Source organism: Dermacentor variabilis, chromosome 1 (genome assembly GCF_050947875.1).
Source record: "Dermacentor variabilis isolate Ectoservices chromosome 1, ASM5094787v1, whole genome shotgun sequence".
Classification (NCBI taxonomy): domain Eukaryota; kingdom Metazoa; phylum Arthropoda; class Arachnida; order Ixodida; family Ixodidae; genus Dermacentor; species Dermacentor variabilis.
Window position 1 is genome coordinate 103,166,803 of NC_134568.1, and position 13,334 is coordinate 103,180,136.

Here is a 13,334-nt window from a genome sequence, read left to right on the forward strand (position 1 = left end):
GTGAACAAGAAAAGGCGCTAAGCACTCGAGATCGAGAACAGTATACCGCCGCCCGTCTCGCGTGAAAACGACAGCGCACACAGTTTCTTATTCCGGTACCAGCAAATCTCTGTCTGAGTCGTCGCACGCCATGTTCACAGCTATCGTCACCAAACCTATTGTGATAAGCATCTTCACCTATCTGTTTTACAGCGCGTGGCACGTAATGCTATTGGTAGTGTACTGCACGCTTTTAGAAGGCGACAATCCAAACAAGCAGCCGTTCCCTGCTGCAGGCAGCACGATGTGGGCATCACATTTCGCTTTGGTGGCGTCCGGCGTCACTCACCAGCTAGATTTCGTTTTGGTTTCCCGTGGTCCTCTTAAAACGCAATGCATGAGGAAGACAACAAAATGCATCTCGGGCCACCGGAGCACCCCCAGCTCAATGCGCGTTGGTGTCTCGTGCCCCAACGATCCGCGCCACGCTTCGCATTATGTAGATGTCAACAATAGTTGGGTCTGTCGAATTTTTTAGTTACTTCGGATCGTATAGTACATTATTTCTCATTGTTTTTGTCAAAACGTATAAACGAGGTTCTACTGTGAATAGAAATGCAATCTGTAATCACTCTGCAGCCAGCTTCTAAGCATGGAGTAGTCTCAAAGTGTATGTTCTGGAGTCCTAATTGAGCCTTTACTACAAATTTAGATGAACCTGGAAATGAAACAATGAGTAGTTTCAAAATTGTTCACATCTGAAATTATGCCGATAGTACCTGTACTACTATCTGCCCATGTTTGCAATACTTAATAAGCAAGCCTTCATACAAGCACGATGAAATTTTCCTGTGTAACAATCCAGTTTCATATGGCCAAACCAAATATTGGCGGCAAGCGCATAAATTGGCAAATGCTTACCATAATAGCAAAACACACTACATAAAATTGGACAGAAATTTCAGATTAGCTGGTGCCAATAAAAACTGCCACTGCACCTTAATAAACTGCAGGGTGAAAAAATGTGACAAACAATGAACAAAGACATCTACTGGATCTTGGTGTAACAACATAACGAGAATGCACCATACACTGTCTACTAAATACAGTATTTACTCGCACAATGCATGCACTCGCATGTTAAATGCATCCCAAGTATTCCTCTTAAAACTTTAGATTCCCCCCCCCCCCCTGCCTCATAATAACCTTGCCCTCAACGCTGGTTCCATGCAGTCCTGTGAACAAATAGCCGTGCTGTAGTTTCCTGGTACAAACGACGATGATAGCACATGCCAATGAGAGCCATCTCTCGGTAGAAAAATGAATGCTCTCCACCGCGGTGCTATTGGAACACCCAAACAAAAACTACACGCAAACAGTTGCACAACTAGAAGCGAGACGATGAACTGCACATTGGCCCTATTTTTAAAGCGAAGCTTTCTCTGCATTTTCCTGCCATTTGGCATGTCCTCATGGTGGTCGTGGTCGTTGGCTGTCTCACAGAGTAGAAGCTGGAGCTATCATTGATACAGTCAATTTCATAAGGTTTCAGATGACTCGGTCCCAGAAGTGTCTGCATATACAGCCGACAGGGTTTCTGGTGCTGTGCCAAGCTCTTTATCTTCACACAGTATCAGGAACGCTTTCAGTCATCTGCTTCAACGCATCCAGTGCTAAGTCACACAAAATATTGTGATGGTGATACAGTCAATCTTGGATATATCAAATTTGAAGGGTATTGTGAAATAGTTTGCTATATCAATCATTCAAAATGCTTATCTCAAGCTTATTTGAGACGTTCACGTCTCGAAGAGTTCCTCCAGATTGTGAAATTTGCTTCCCCAAGGTCATGCTGAATGCAATAAAGTTAACTTACGTTTTTGCACACAAATGTTGTAATGTCGCAAATTGCTGTGAAATGGTTTTTGATATACTGATTGCGATGCTAACCCTAAAAGCCCAAGTCACTCAATCGGACACATGAGCATGGTGTGCCTCGCACACGTTGAAGTGCTTGTTGGGCGTTTTCAATGCGATAGCGTTGAGGGCCCTGTGTCACAGAAGATCCAGCATCGGCATCAGCGTCCTGCGTCTGATGTTTCGGCAAAAAGATTTTCGCACCGCCCATAACCGGACCCTCCAGTTGGCGCAAGGAAATTACTGAACTAATCGAATTTCTCAAGCTAAAATACACAAAAAAATAGTAAAGTACGACTTACAAACAACCTACAGATATGACCGCGTCAGATTGCAATTTGACTATATGAGAAAACATAATTCTGTTATGCAAAAACTCAAAAGAAACCTGTTTTCCAGCATTTCTACCATTCATAGACTGGCCACAACGTCCGGCGTTTGAGCGCTGGCGCCTGAGCATCTTGGAGGCAATGGAGCAGCGCGCCCGGTTCCTCGCAATACCTCCAAATGGCACTCGCCTCGGCCACATCACGGCCCAAGCAAAAGGCCACGTTTCTACCAGAAAGCCCGCCTCCGTGCATAGGGTTTGCGGCCAGCGCTTCCTGGTAAACATTACAGTTACATACGCTCCAGTTGCCGGGAAGCGTGAGAAGCAGTGAGGGACGTTTGAATGCTTTGGCGTGCCACTCTTAAAGGTGAAGCGTAAGCGTCCTCCAAATTTTTATTCAAGATAAGGTAGAAATGGACACACCACACAAGTAAACCAGCCTGTCGAATATACGCTATGCCACCATCAGTACTTATTGGCACGTTCATGCATGAACTGTGTGTGAACCTGCCTGGCCGCATCTCCGTTTCAATGCCAAAATAAGCTTTTTAAACAGCTGTTCGTCACTCATGTGCAACGAGCCAGGCAGACGGTTGTGTCGAGTTTTGGAACAGATTTCCTGTGGGAACTAGTCGTCCTCACTTCTCAACCGCGCTAAAGAGTCAGTGTATCTCTTGCATGCCGATCGGCACTCCAATGCCTCGCAGTCCCTTCGTTCTCGGCCCTTCCACTCTGCCTGCTGTGTTGCCTGGTGTCGATGTTACAAGCTGTTAGTTTCGAAAGTGGTCTTCAGCTTGCAGAAAATTTGGATCCATTTCCACTCGCATGCAACAGTGCGAGCACACATAATACCGGACCCGCAAATTGCACTGCAATGAGTCTTGCCTGCCAATGCCGCAACAGTCTTTTCGCAAAAGTGTGGATGTGGTGTGCCGTGAAACTGTAATGTACAAGTCTGTCCAAGTGAAGGTTGGGGGCATATTCCTTTTGGCCGCTCGCGGAACCATAAAATGGCATTTGTGGAAAGCCATTGTTTACAACAAGACGAGCTCAGTGGCAGAGAAATATCCAGTTCGGCATCCCATGCCCGGCCTCGTTCAGTAAAAAGATCGAATGTCATTCACACTTTTTTGTGAAACACATATGAGACCGGGAGGTCATTCAAGTTTTTCAAGCAGAGTGGCAATCTGCTCTTGCCGATAACAAACAGCCGCAGTTAGCATGAGCCATTCTTCCATGTGTGCAGCAAGCAAAACTGAGAGCACCCTGCTTATTTTTCCTCTATGGCATGCACTGCTCTTTAGATTCAATTTCCTGTTTAACAACATCCGACATTGCTTTACTAAACATCCGACAAAATGGCGCCGTTTCAAGTTCGCCAGCATTGTTGCGGCTTAAGGTGGCGTTAGGGCATGGAATCCACCAAGCCCATCGACTGCTTCGTCAGGTTGTGGAAAATGAAGGAAAAAGGGTTTATTGGCTTAGTTACACGGCTTCAGTACAGAGCCCACTCTATGCAGGAGCAAGTTAAATGTCCGAGTTCACATCAGGATCCTCTGTCCCACGAATCGAAAAGCCTCCGCTTTTAATACAGTCGTCTTCCTTAGGCGAGTTGCCTAGGGAATCTGAAGACTGTCCAGCAGCAAATCACAATCGTCGACTCCATTGCAATACCACACCCATGCCCACAACACTCCTCAGTAACTCTGCCTCCGAAGCCCGATGGTATGGATATGTGGCATGATCACAACCTGTAACCCCAGAGTCGTTGTTGGTATTTGGTAGCAATGAATGGGCCCCTTTCATCCTTAGTTCAAGCTGTCAGGTAATGGTGGGGTTGGTGGCCTTTTGTCGACCCGTCTAGAGTCAGTGTTCAGGCTGCATTGACCTCTGGTAGGTGCTGATGGATGGGTGGTGGTTTGCCTTGTGGCAAACATCTAATTAACTGTGAAACCCAGGTTGCCTCGTTGTTTGGTACCATTGGAAGGGGCCCCCTTTCATCCTTAGCTCAGGCTGCCAGGTAATTTTTTTTTTTTATTTGCAGGTACTGTTGGCCGATTGGGCCGTTACAGGGGTGGGGTACAAATATGGCAAAAATGCATCACGATACTGCATACTACAACTTACATGATACATACTACAGCACATACATCGCATCATTATACATAATAATACTACATTCTACAACTTACACGAGAAATGCTAGATCATGAGGATTCATTTAGAAAATATTTTGTAACCTCGGTTTCAAAATGTTCTACAGTTTGAGAATCGCATATGGCATTTGGTAAATCATTCCAGTCTCTTATGGTTCTAGGGAAAAAAGAGTATGCGTATGTGTTCCCACGAGATTGAGATACTAGAAAGTTGCTGCAGTGGTCACTTCGTAGGCTCCGGACTTGTCGCGAATTAGGTACCAAGCTGCATCAAAGTTAAATAAATTTTGAGAAAGCAAAAACAAGAATTTTAGTCTGGCTATGCGATGGCGTTCCAAGAGGGGAGGTAAATAAAGTTCTTGCAACATCTCTGTCACAGAATCAGTACGGGAGTACCTTGAAAGAATAAATCTAGCCACCCTTCTTTGCACTCACTCAATTTTATGAATTAATCCTTTTTGGTAGGGGTCCCATATGATGCTTGCATATTCCAGTGTAGGCCTTACTATTGTTAAATACGCTGTTAACCTTACGGGGGCTGGAGCGAGTTTTAATTTGCGACATAAGAACCAAAACTTTTTTTAACAGTAGAGCAAATATTAGTGATATGTTGAGTCCAGTTGAGGTCTTCAGATATTGTTACTCCTAAATATTTACATTTGTTAACAGTAGTTAGCACAGTGGAACTTAGTTGATAATTAAAATTTAGGACGTGCTTAACCTTATTTGTAACACGTAAAACAAGTTTTTTCTTTATTTACTTGCATTTTCCAAGTTTCACACCATTCTTCCAACAGACACCAGTGCATCGCTGAGCATTTTTTTATCCTTGTGGTTACATATTTCTCAATAAATTAAACAGTTGTCGGCGAACAGTCGCACAGTTACGTTTTCATTAATTTCTGAACAAATATCGTTAATATAAACTAGAAATAATACCATTTCAAGGACAGACCCTTGAGGAACGCCTGAAGTTACAAATAAACGATCGGACTGGGAGCCGTTTACGTCCACGTACTGCATCCTACCTGATAGATTTGACCTGACCCATTCCACTATATATTTATTTATTCCAAGCTGTTTCAATTTGATAATTGATTCATTATGAGGAACCCTATCAAAAGCTTTTGAGAAATCAAGGCATATCGCATCAACCTGTTTTCTGTTATCTATTGCTTTAAAAAGTCACGGATGGTTTCAACGAGCTGTGTGACAGTTGACAGTTTTTGCCGGAAGCTATGTTGGTTCGAATTAAGTGCTTTCTTATTTTCTAGGTATTTATATATTGCTTTCGATATTATATGTTCAAGAAATTTGCAGCAGACGCAGGTTAAAGAAATTAGTAGATAATTTTCAGTTTTCTGCTTGTCACCGGTTTTGTGTATCGGGATAACTTTTGCAAAGAGCCAGTCATCTGGGACCCGTTTTTGTTGCAAGGATGCATTAAAGATAACTTCTAAATATCTAGTAACCCATTCCACGTGTCTTCGCAAAAAGGCATTTGGAATTCCATCTAGATTAACAGATTTTTGTTCTCTGATGTTTAGCAGCAGTCATAGTATTTCTTCATAGCTAATTCGTACTTCTGGCATATCTGACACGTGTGAAAATGATGCTACTGTAATTGGAGCAGTAGAATTAGAAACATCTGAAAAGACAGACTGGAAGAACTCGGTATGGTAAGACGCAATTTTTGAACAGTCAGTTATGATTTCATCATTAACAATAATGCTGTATTGGCTTTGAGTGGTTTGAGACAAGTGACGCCAAAACTTTTGCGGAGAAGTTACCATGAAGTTCGGAAGTGTTTCCTCGTAGTATTTCTTTTTTGCTTGCCTAAGCTTTATTCGCAGCTGTGCTGATAGGTTAGATATCTTTCCATGATTTTTTTACTTTCCTTTGTCTTCCTATTTTTTGCTTCAGGCGAACAATCTCTCACATTATTCAGGGATTACTTTATTTTTTTTCTTATTTGTACGAATGAGTTTACACAGTGCAAGATAATGGTTTTGAATCTTGCCCACAACACATTGATGCCATCGTCAGAACTATGACTGTCTAGATGAAACGACAAATATTCAATGATGCTCGTGTCATCAGCTTTATCAAAATTGGGAACTTGCGTAGTGCATTCTTTAAGATTTGTTGTGGGAACCTTGGTTTTGATTTGTACAAATACAAGCTTCAACTGCTACCTGACAATTTTCAAACCGTCCATCAAGAAATACTAAGTCCAATATGGACTGCACTGTTCCCGTTTTTCAAATGCTTTCCTGCACCACCTGTGTTAAATAGTTAGCAAAAGCAATATCGAGCAACACTTCGCATTCATGGTGGGATTTGGTCTTTTTTGGGACCCGTCAAGAGTCTGTGTCCATGCTGCATTGACGTCTGGATAGGCGCTGATGGATGGGAGGGTGTTTGCCTTGTGGCAAACGTCCAATTAAGGGGGGATGTGGCAACTGAAGAGGTAAAATTGTCAAAATTATCAAATTTCTGATTGATCTTTTTTTTTCGCAATTCACAGACCTTTATTTACCTCATGGTGAAATATTATAACAAAATACACAATAAAAATAAACAAAGCACTTTCCTAGAGTGCTGTCATAAAAAATCGGGGAAAGATTTGGCTTCGGAAGGTGGCATTGTAACGCGGATCGCCCGTCTATCCGTTGATGCAGCGCCGCCATCTTGGTATCATCATAAAAAGGAGAGACTGGAGCTCAGGATAGCCACAGCGACGCGTTTCTCCACCGAAAAATAAACCAGCAAACGCGAGCGAAAAGAAGGCAAAAGCGGCATTGCGATTTGGCGCAGCAGTCACATGGGGCACACGGCGCGCTTCTATTAGCTGTTGTAGATTTGAATTGCTGATGAACTCTCTTCGTGCGCATTTGTGCAGCAGCGAGCTGCACGTTCTGATCAATGTGACTGATGATCGTGGCAGCTTAACGCACATGTTCTGTGGTGAGCCCCAAAGAAAGAAAGTTCCGAACGGCCCACACGCACAGAAGGCCACGAAAGGTGTCGAACAGAGGGAGAAAACTACTCGCAGAAGCGGATGCCGCCGACCATGTCGATGAGGCACAATCGGCGCACATACGTGACCAAGAAAGCTCATCTGTGTGCGGTACGGACAAAGCGACTGTGGGCTATCGTGACGGCGCGTCCGCGTGTAGTCATGACAGCAACATGACATTGGCAAGAGCAGAAGTTTTCACATCAAATATTCAGCTGCGAATTTCAGCTCCAACTCAATCATGAAGAGGTTGCGCAACAAGAGGAGACAAGAGCGGACGTTTTGAATGCGCTGTCATCCACCTCTGCACGACGCATGTATGCACAACGCATCAAAAAGGCTATTAAGGTGCACGAAACTGCTGCAAAGAAGCAAAAAACTACATCAAAATGCAAAGAAAAATGTGTCCTCACAGACAAATGATTACATGCCAGGCGGGTTTTAAGTGCTCAAAGTAAACATTTAAATGTTTACAACAACTGAAACTTTGAGCTCTGTTTTCTCGGTTTTCATTTTTTGTGCAGTTGCTTTTAGTCATCCCAGTGCCATTTCACAACAAATGAACACAAAATCATTGTCTTTTGCCCTTAGATCCGGAAACAATGACGAGTGCAATAAAGCTGTCTATTTTTATGTGCACTTCATAAAAACAATTATAATGTTGTTGTTTTTTTGCAAAAATTGTTAGTAAGACAATATGCATAGGAAATATACAGTAACAAGTTCTTTTTTCAGCGAAAAACGAACTTCAAACAATTTGTTTGCATATTCGCAGGAAGCCATCATGGTGCAATATTAAACATACCAAAAAATTTGTAGATTGTGTGATAGGCATAGTATATATGATCCCGTTTAAGTGTGGTAAAGTTTACATAGGCCAGTCATGGCATTGCATCAAAGTGAGGTTAAGAGAGCACCTGGCGGCATATAATTCATCAGGAACAACCCATCTAGCCGCCCACTGTAGGGACTCCGGCTGTTCTCCTTTCTTCGAAGATACTCAGATTATCTTCAAAAGCACGAGCCAGTTAACCCATGAAATGGCAGAGGCCTTCCACATAAAGAAAAAAAGGAGATAACTGCGTCAGCCACCCCTCAGTTTTGCTACATGATAGGGAATTCAAATTTCTTAACAGAATTTCTTTTACTTTTTTACTTTTGATGTTGCCTTTCAAATGATCTAACCCGAGAGCCTTGTAACGCATGCTCAGCCATCCTACTCCACTTTTGTGCACATATATTCGTTTCCTTTCAATAAAATTTTTCAGCTGTGAGTAAGCGCTTTGTCCTGTCCACTCTATTCGTTTCTCGTCTTTGTGTGCTTTTACAGTTTCAAGATGCACAGGAAGGTAAAAAAAAAAGTGTATGCTCATTTCGGCATTTAAAAAATTTGGAGGACGCTTAAGCTTCGCTATTAAGAGTGGAACGCGATAGCATTCAAAGATCCCCGACTGCTTCTCACGCTTCCCGGCAACTGCAGCCTATGTAACCGTAACGTTTACCGGGAAACGCTGGCTGCGAACCCTATGCACAAAGGCAGGCTTTCTGGTAGAAACACGGCCTCTTGTGTGGGCCGCGATGCAGCCGAGGCGAGCGCCATCTAGAGGTACTGCAAGGAACCGGGCACGCCACTTAATGGCCCCCAAGACCGTCGGGTGCCGGCATGCGCAAATGCGGATGCCTTGGCTGGTCTATGAATGGTAGAAACGTTGGCAAAGGTGTTTATTTCAGCTTTTGTGTAAATGAATTATGTTTTCTCATATAGTCAAATTACAATCCGACGCTATCATGTCTGATATGAACGAAAAAGTGCGTGAAAAAGAAGTAGACGAGAAAAAGAGAAGTGACAAACATGGGAGCTTTCTTGTCCCTGTCTTTTTCGCACACTTTTTCGTTAAGATGGAACCACACCTACTTGCCCAGCTCTGTTATGATAAGCTATCATGTCTGTAGGTTGTAAGTCATACCTTACGATTTTTCTATGTAGTTTAGATTGAGAAATCCAATTAGTTCGGTAACTTTCTTGCGCCAGATGGAGAGCCTCGGTATGGGTGGTTCAAAAATCATTTTGTCAAAACGATGTCCGACGCTGGATGCCGACGTCGACATAGAATTTTCTGCGACACGGGGCCCTGAACGCTATCGCATTAAAAATAAACCAATACCTTTACTGCACAGAAAAGGCCTTTGTGAACATACTGATGTGAAAATCTTGGCGAACTTATGTGTAATTAATTAATTAATTTGGGGATGACCATTAGAGGCTGTTAAGTGTTGGAACTCGAAAACTATTATAAATAGTAGCACAAAACTGATTTCAGTAATGATATCAGCATAACAAATCACACCTACATACTGAATTTTATCAATTTATTCCCATAAATAAAAAAAGTTTTCATTGCCACGCCCTCTCTTAACGACTTGGAGGTGTTGAGACGTAAATATTCCGATGACGCGAGAGTGATTGTGTCTTCGTCAGTAGAAGTGCACTTGCAGGTGTGCGGTGCATCACAGTGTTTAATATATCAAATGTGGCAGTGAACCGGAGCTCGATAAACACATAGGACATTGTTATACTTTTGCATGATATTTCCAAGATGATTTTACAAATATTCAATATAGACAATAATTCAATATATCCGAGTTTGATATACCCAGGATCGACTGCAGTATCACTGGAAGTTATCGCTTCAGAATATCGCCCCTGAATAAAACTTACTTTTGCTTTGCAAAGTACGTCACGATGGATGATGACCGTTATAGGATGCCTTTGTTCTATAAATCCACTACGTGTGTTTTATTGTGCTATGTCATTTTGTGTGGCTATAGCTCATCAAAGTTTCACTTACACAGATTCCAACAGTGCGTGGGATCTCATTTTTTGCTACTTCAAAGGCAACCTTTCAAAGGCAGCATTGCTTGTTGCTCACTTTTCTGCCTGTCGTGTGTTTTGCTGTGGGAGATGGACCAATGGGAATCACGCTGCCAGAATGCATTTCGGTGTGGACGAATTTTGTGTGTGCTACTGGGAAGCAGCATGACACGTTGCTCTCTATGAATCAGGCGTATCAAGCCTTCCGGGAGCAGAATACTGGAAGGATGTCACTTTGCAAAGAAGCTTTCACTGCTTGCAAATCTAATCACTTTTTTTAGTCATTAACATCTTACTGTTCAATTTTTGTTCTTTTGAAAAAGTTCTCATGAAATTTATCTTACATATTAAATGCACCCCCAACTTTGCTTTAGTTTCTTTGGGAGAAAAAGTGCGCTCATCATACAAGTAGTGTATTTACTCATATGATGACTGCACTTCTTTACTGAAAAAATTTTCACAAGGTTGGAGGTGCGTTCATTATGTGCGATAAAATTTTGAGCAATTTTTTTTTTCTGCGGCCACCTCTAACCAATTGGAGACACACGGTACGATTTGATGTTCAATACAGCATCTGATGTGCCAGAATGGCAGCCACATCCGAGGCACTCTGCTGTGCCATAGCACCAGATCAGACGCCTAAAAATTCGTGCAGGCAACCAATCCAGCGCTACGAAATGACAAAAAACCTCAGATCTGGCTGCTGTACAGCAAGTCAGATGCCGAAGTGTACCGTGTGTTTTCTGCTTCACAGTGGCAAGTTTGGGGTACACTCATTATGTGTCTAAAAGAAAACAACTCACTTCTTCACTGAAAAAAGTGGGGGAGGGGGTGCGTTAATTACGCAAGTGTGTTCATTATTCGAGTAAATACGGTCAATATCGTAACTGTGCACTGAAACTTGAGAAATGGAAAAAGAGCTCATACAGCCCCTTAACACGCACATCAGTGTCCTTGGCAGATGTCTTCTGGGAGACGGCCACATATCCCGAAAGAATGAAGAAGAGGGAAGCTGGCTCGCCCGAATCCTCCTTGCTCAAGTACTCCCCTGGCTGATACTCCTTTACTGCAATCATGTTCCGAATCATCTCCTCATCCTGCAACATGAAAATGAAGGTGATCATTGGAATCAGCATGCTCCTGAGCATACCCATAAGCATGCATAGAATGCATTCATCATTGGCCTCAGCAAAACACTAACTTTTATCTGTGAAGGTACAAGAACCTCATTAATTTAAAACATACATTCTTAAGCTGTAGTCTCACCTACTCTATATTGCCAGCATGATTCTTGTTAATGCTTATTCATCCAGTACTCATTTAGGTCATAGTGACATACTACATGTCTGAAGGTTGCCAGGTACTGCCCCTAGAACCCTGCAGCTTGCAGATGCAGTGATGCCATTGGTCCAAGCCACTTTGGAGCACCTTTTGGAACAGCGAAAGCCTCACTTTAGAGCTGTAAATCACTCTTTTGGGGCAGTTACCAGACAAACATTTTTGCATGCAGATGTTTAGTCCAACTATAGCAGTAGTGCCATGCTCTCCAACGAGAATCTGTGTATGCACATGCGCATGCATACGCTTGTCTAGGAAATCCCAGAGAATGAAATTTACTTGTTGCTCTTCATTTTCTTGCAAATAGTCCTAGGTTTCTTCAATCCTGTGGTATCATGCTCCAAACGTAAAAAACACTTTCCCAATGCAATTTACATTAGTATATTACTAAATGTCACTGTACGACAATCCCACATCAACAAAATTTGCCAGAACATAACCCCACATATTACCTAGGCGCGCAAGACTAGCAAGCTCCAAAATGTGCGGAAATGAGATTGCTTTGCACAAAAATTGCGCAAAATACCACCACATTAGAGATGGTACGCTCAGGAGTGAGCCGGATCTTTTGAGCCGCTCTTTTTAAAGAGCAAGTGAGCCACAGTTCAGTAAAAGTGAGCAGCGGTTCTTTTGGAGAGAAGAAGCCGGTTCTCTTGTTCAGTGAGCCGTGCCGAACCGTTCCGTCAGAGCCAGGTCTTCTGCTGGCTGCGACTTTTGCACCATCTATTAGCGGTGCGAAAATGCAACTGCCCTCTCACTGTTCCTCGCAAGAGCCGCAACCACTCCTTCACCTTCAGCTGCAACTTTCGTGCCCAGCAGAAGACCTGGCTTCGAATAGAGACAGGTCACTCAGAAGTGTGCCGGATCTTTTGAGCCGCTCTTTTAAAGAACGAGTGAGCGGTGAACGGTGAGCCAGTTCAGTGAGTAGTGCTTCTTTTGGAGAGGGGAAACAGGTTCACTCTCGTCCAGTGAGCCGTGCCGAACGGGTCGCTCAGGGGCGAGCCGGATCTTTTGAGGAGTGAGCCGGATCTTCACTCTCATTCAGTGAGCCGTGTCGAACCGTTCCGCGAGAGCCGGGTCTTCTGCTGGGTTTCATTTTCTTGCCGACGAGTGGCGGCCGACGTGCTCGTACTCGCTTGCTGTATGTGGTGTGTGTTGCAGTGTCCTTGGTTTTGTGTGCGTCGTATAGTCTGGCATCCAATGAAACCGAAGGGATAAGTAAAGAAGCCTTAATTGGCAAAGGATGACAGCGTTCATTGCTTGCTGCTGTTCGAACGATGTCTCACGACTCTCACCGATTATGCATTGTGTGCTGGTGCACCAACACTTTGAAGATGAAGTCATCCGTGTCTTTAAATACAAGAGGTGAACGTACAGTTTATCTCTTGGTCTTCATTTGTGCTAATTAGAGTAGCCATGAAAATGTCATCCATGTTATCCACTTCTGTGCATTTTCTGAGCATGTATCGTTAGCATGTCAATAAAACGCGGCCAATGATCTGTTGTGTTGTAATAGGCCCTTCTTTTTTTCTGTTTTTCTTCTCCGGCACATATGGCCTGATCGCCAGTATTGTGTGCATGCTCAAGAAATAAAGAAGGGTATATGCCATAGGCCCTTTTTTTTCTTTCTGCGACTGTTGGGTCCTCCTCGATGTGGGAAGCCTTGGTGCGGTAATAACCGCGACAGTGCCTTGGGCATGTGCTCTCAGCCGGCACATGACAGTG

At 43.3% G+C, this 13,334-nt stretch overlaps 1 protein-coding gene across 9 annotated transcripts in view; it reads right to left on the reverse strand.

The window, feature by feature from the left end:
- Positions 1–13,334, reverse strand: part of LOC142582194 (neuropathy target esterase sws-like) — a 198,602-nt gene that overhangs the window by 143,063 nt on the left and 42,205 nt on the right. For all 9 annotated transcript variants that reach the window (XR_012828395.1, XR_012828394.1, XM_075691623.1 and 6 more), the window contains exon 13: positions 11,216–11,368. Coding sequence is in view for 7 of the 9 variants with exons in the window: in XM_075691623.1 (XP_075547738.1) it covers positions 11,216–11,368 (153 nt within the window). In the remaining 2 variants the exon portion in view is untranslated. The remainder of the gene's footprint in view (positions 1–11,215; positions 11,369–13,334) is intronic.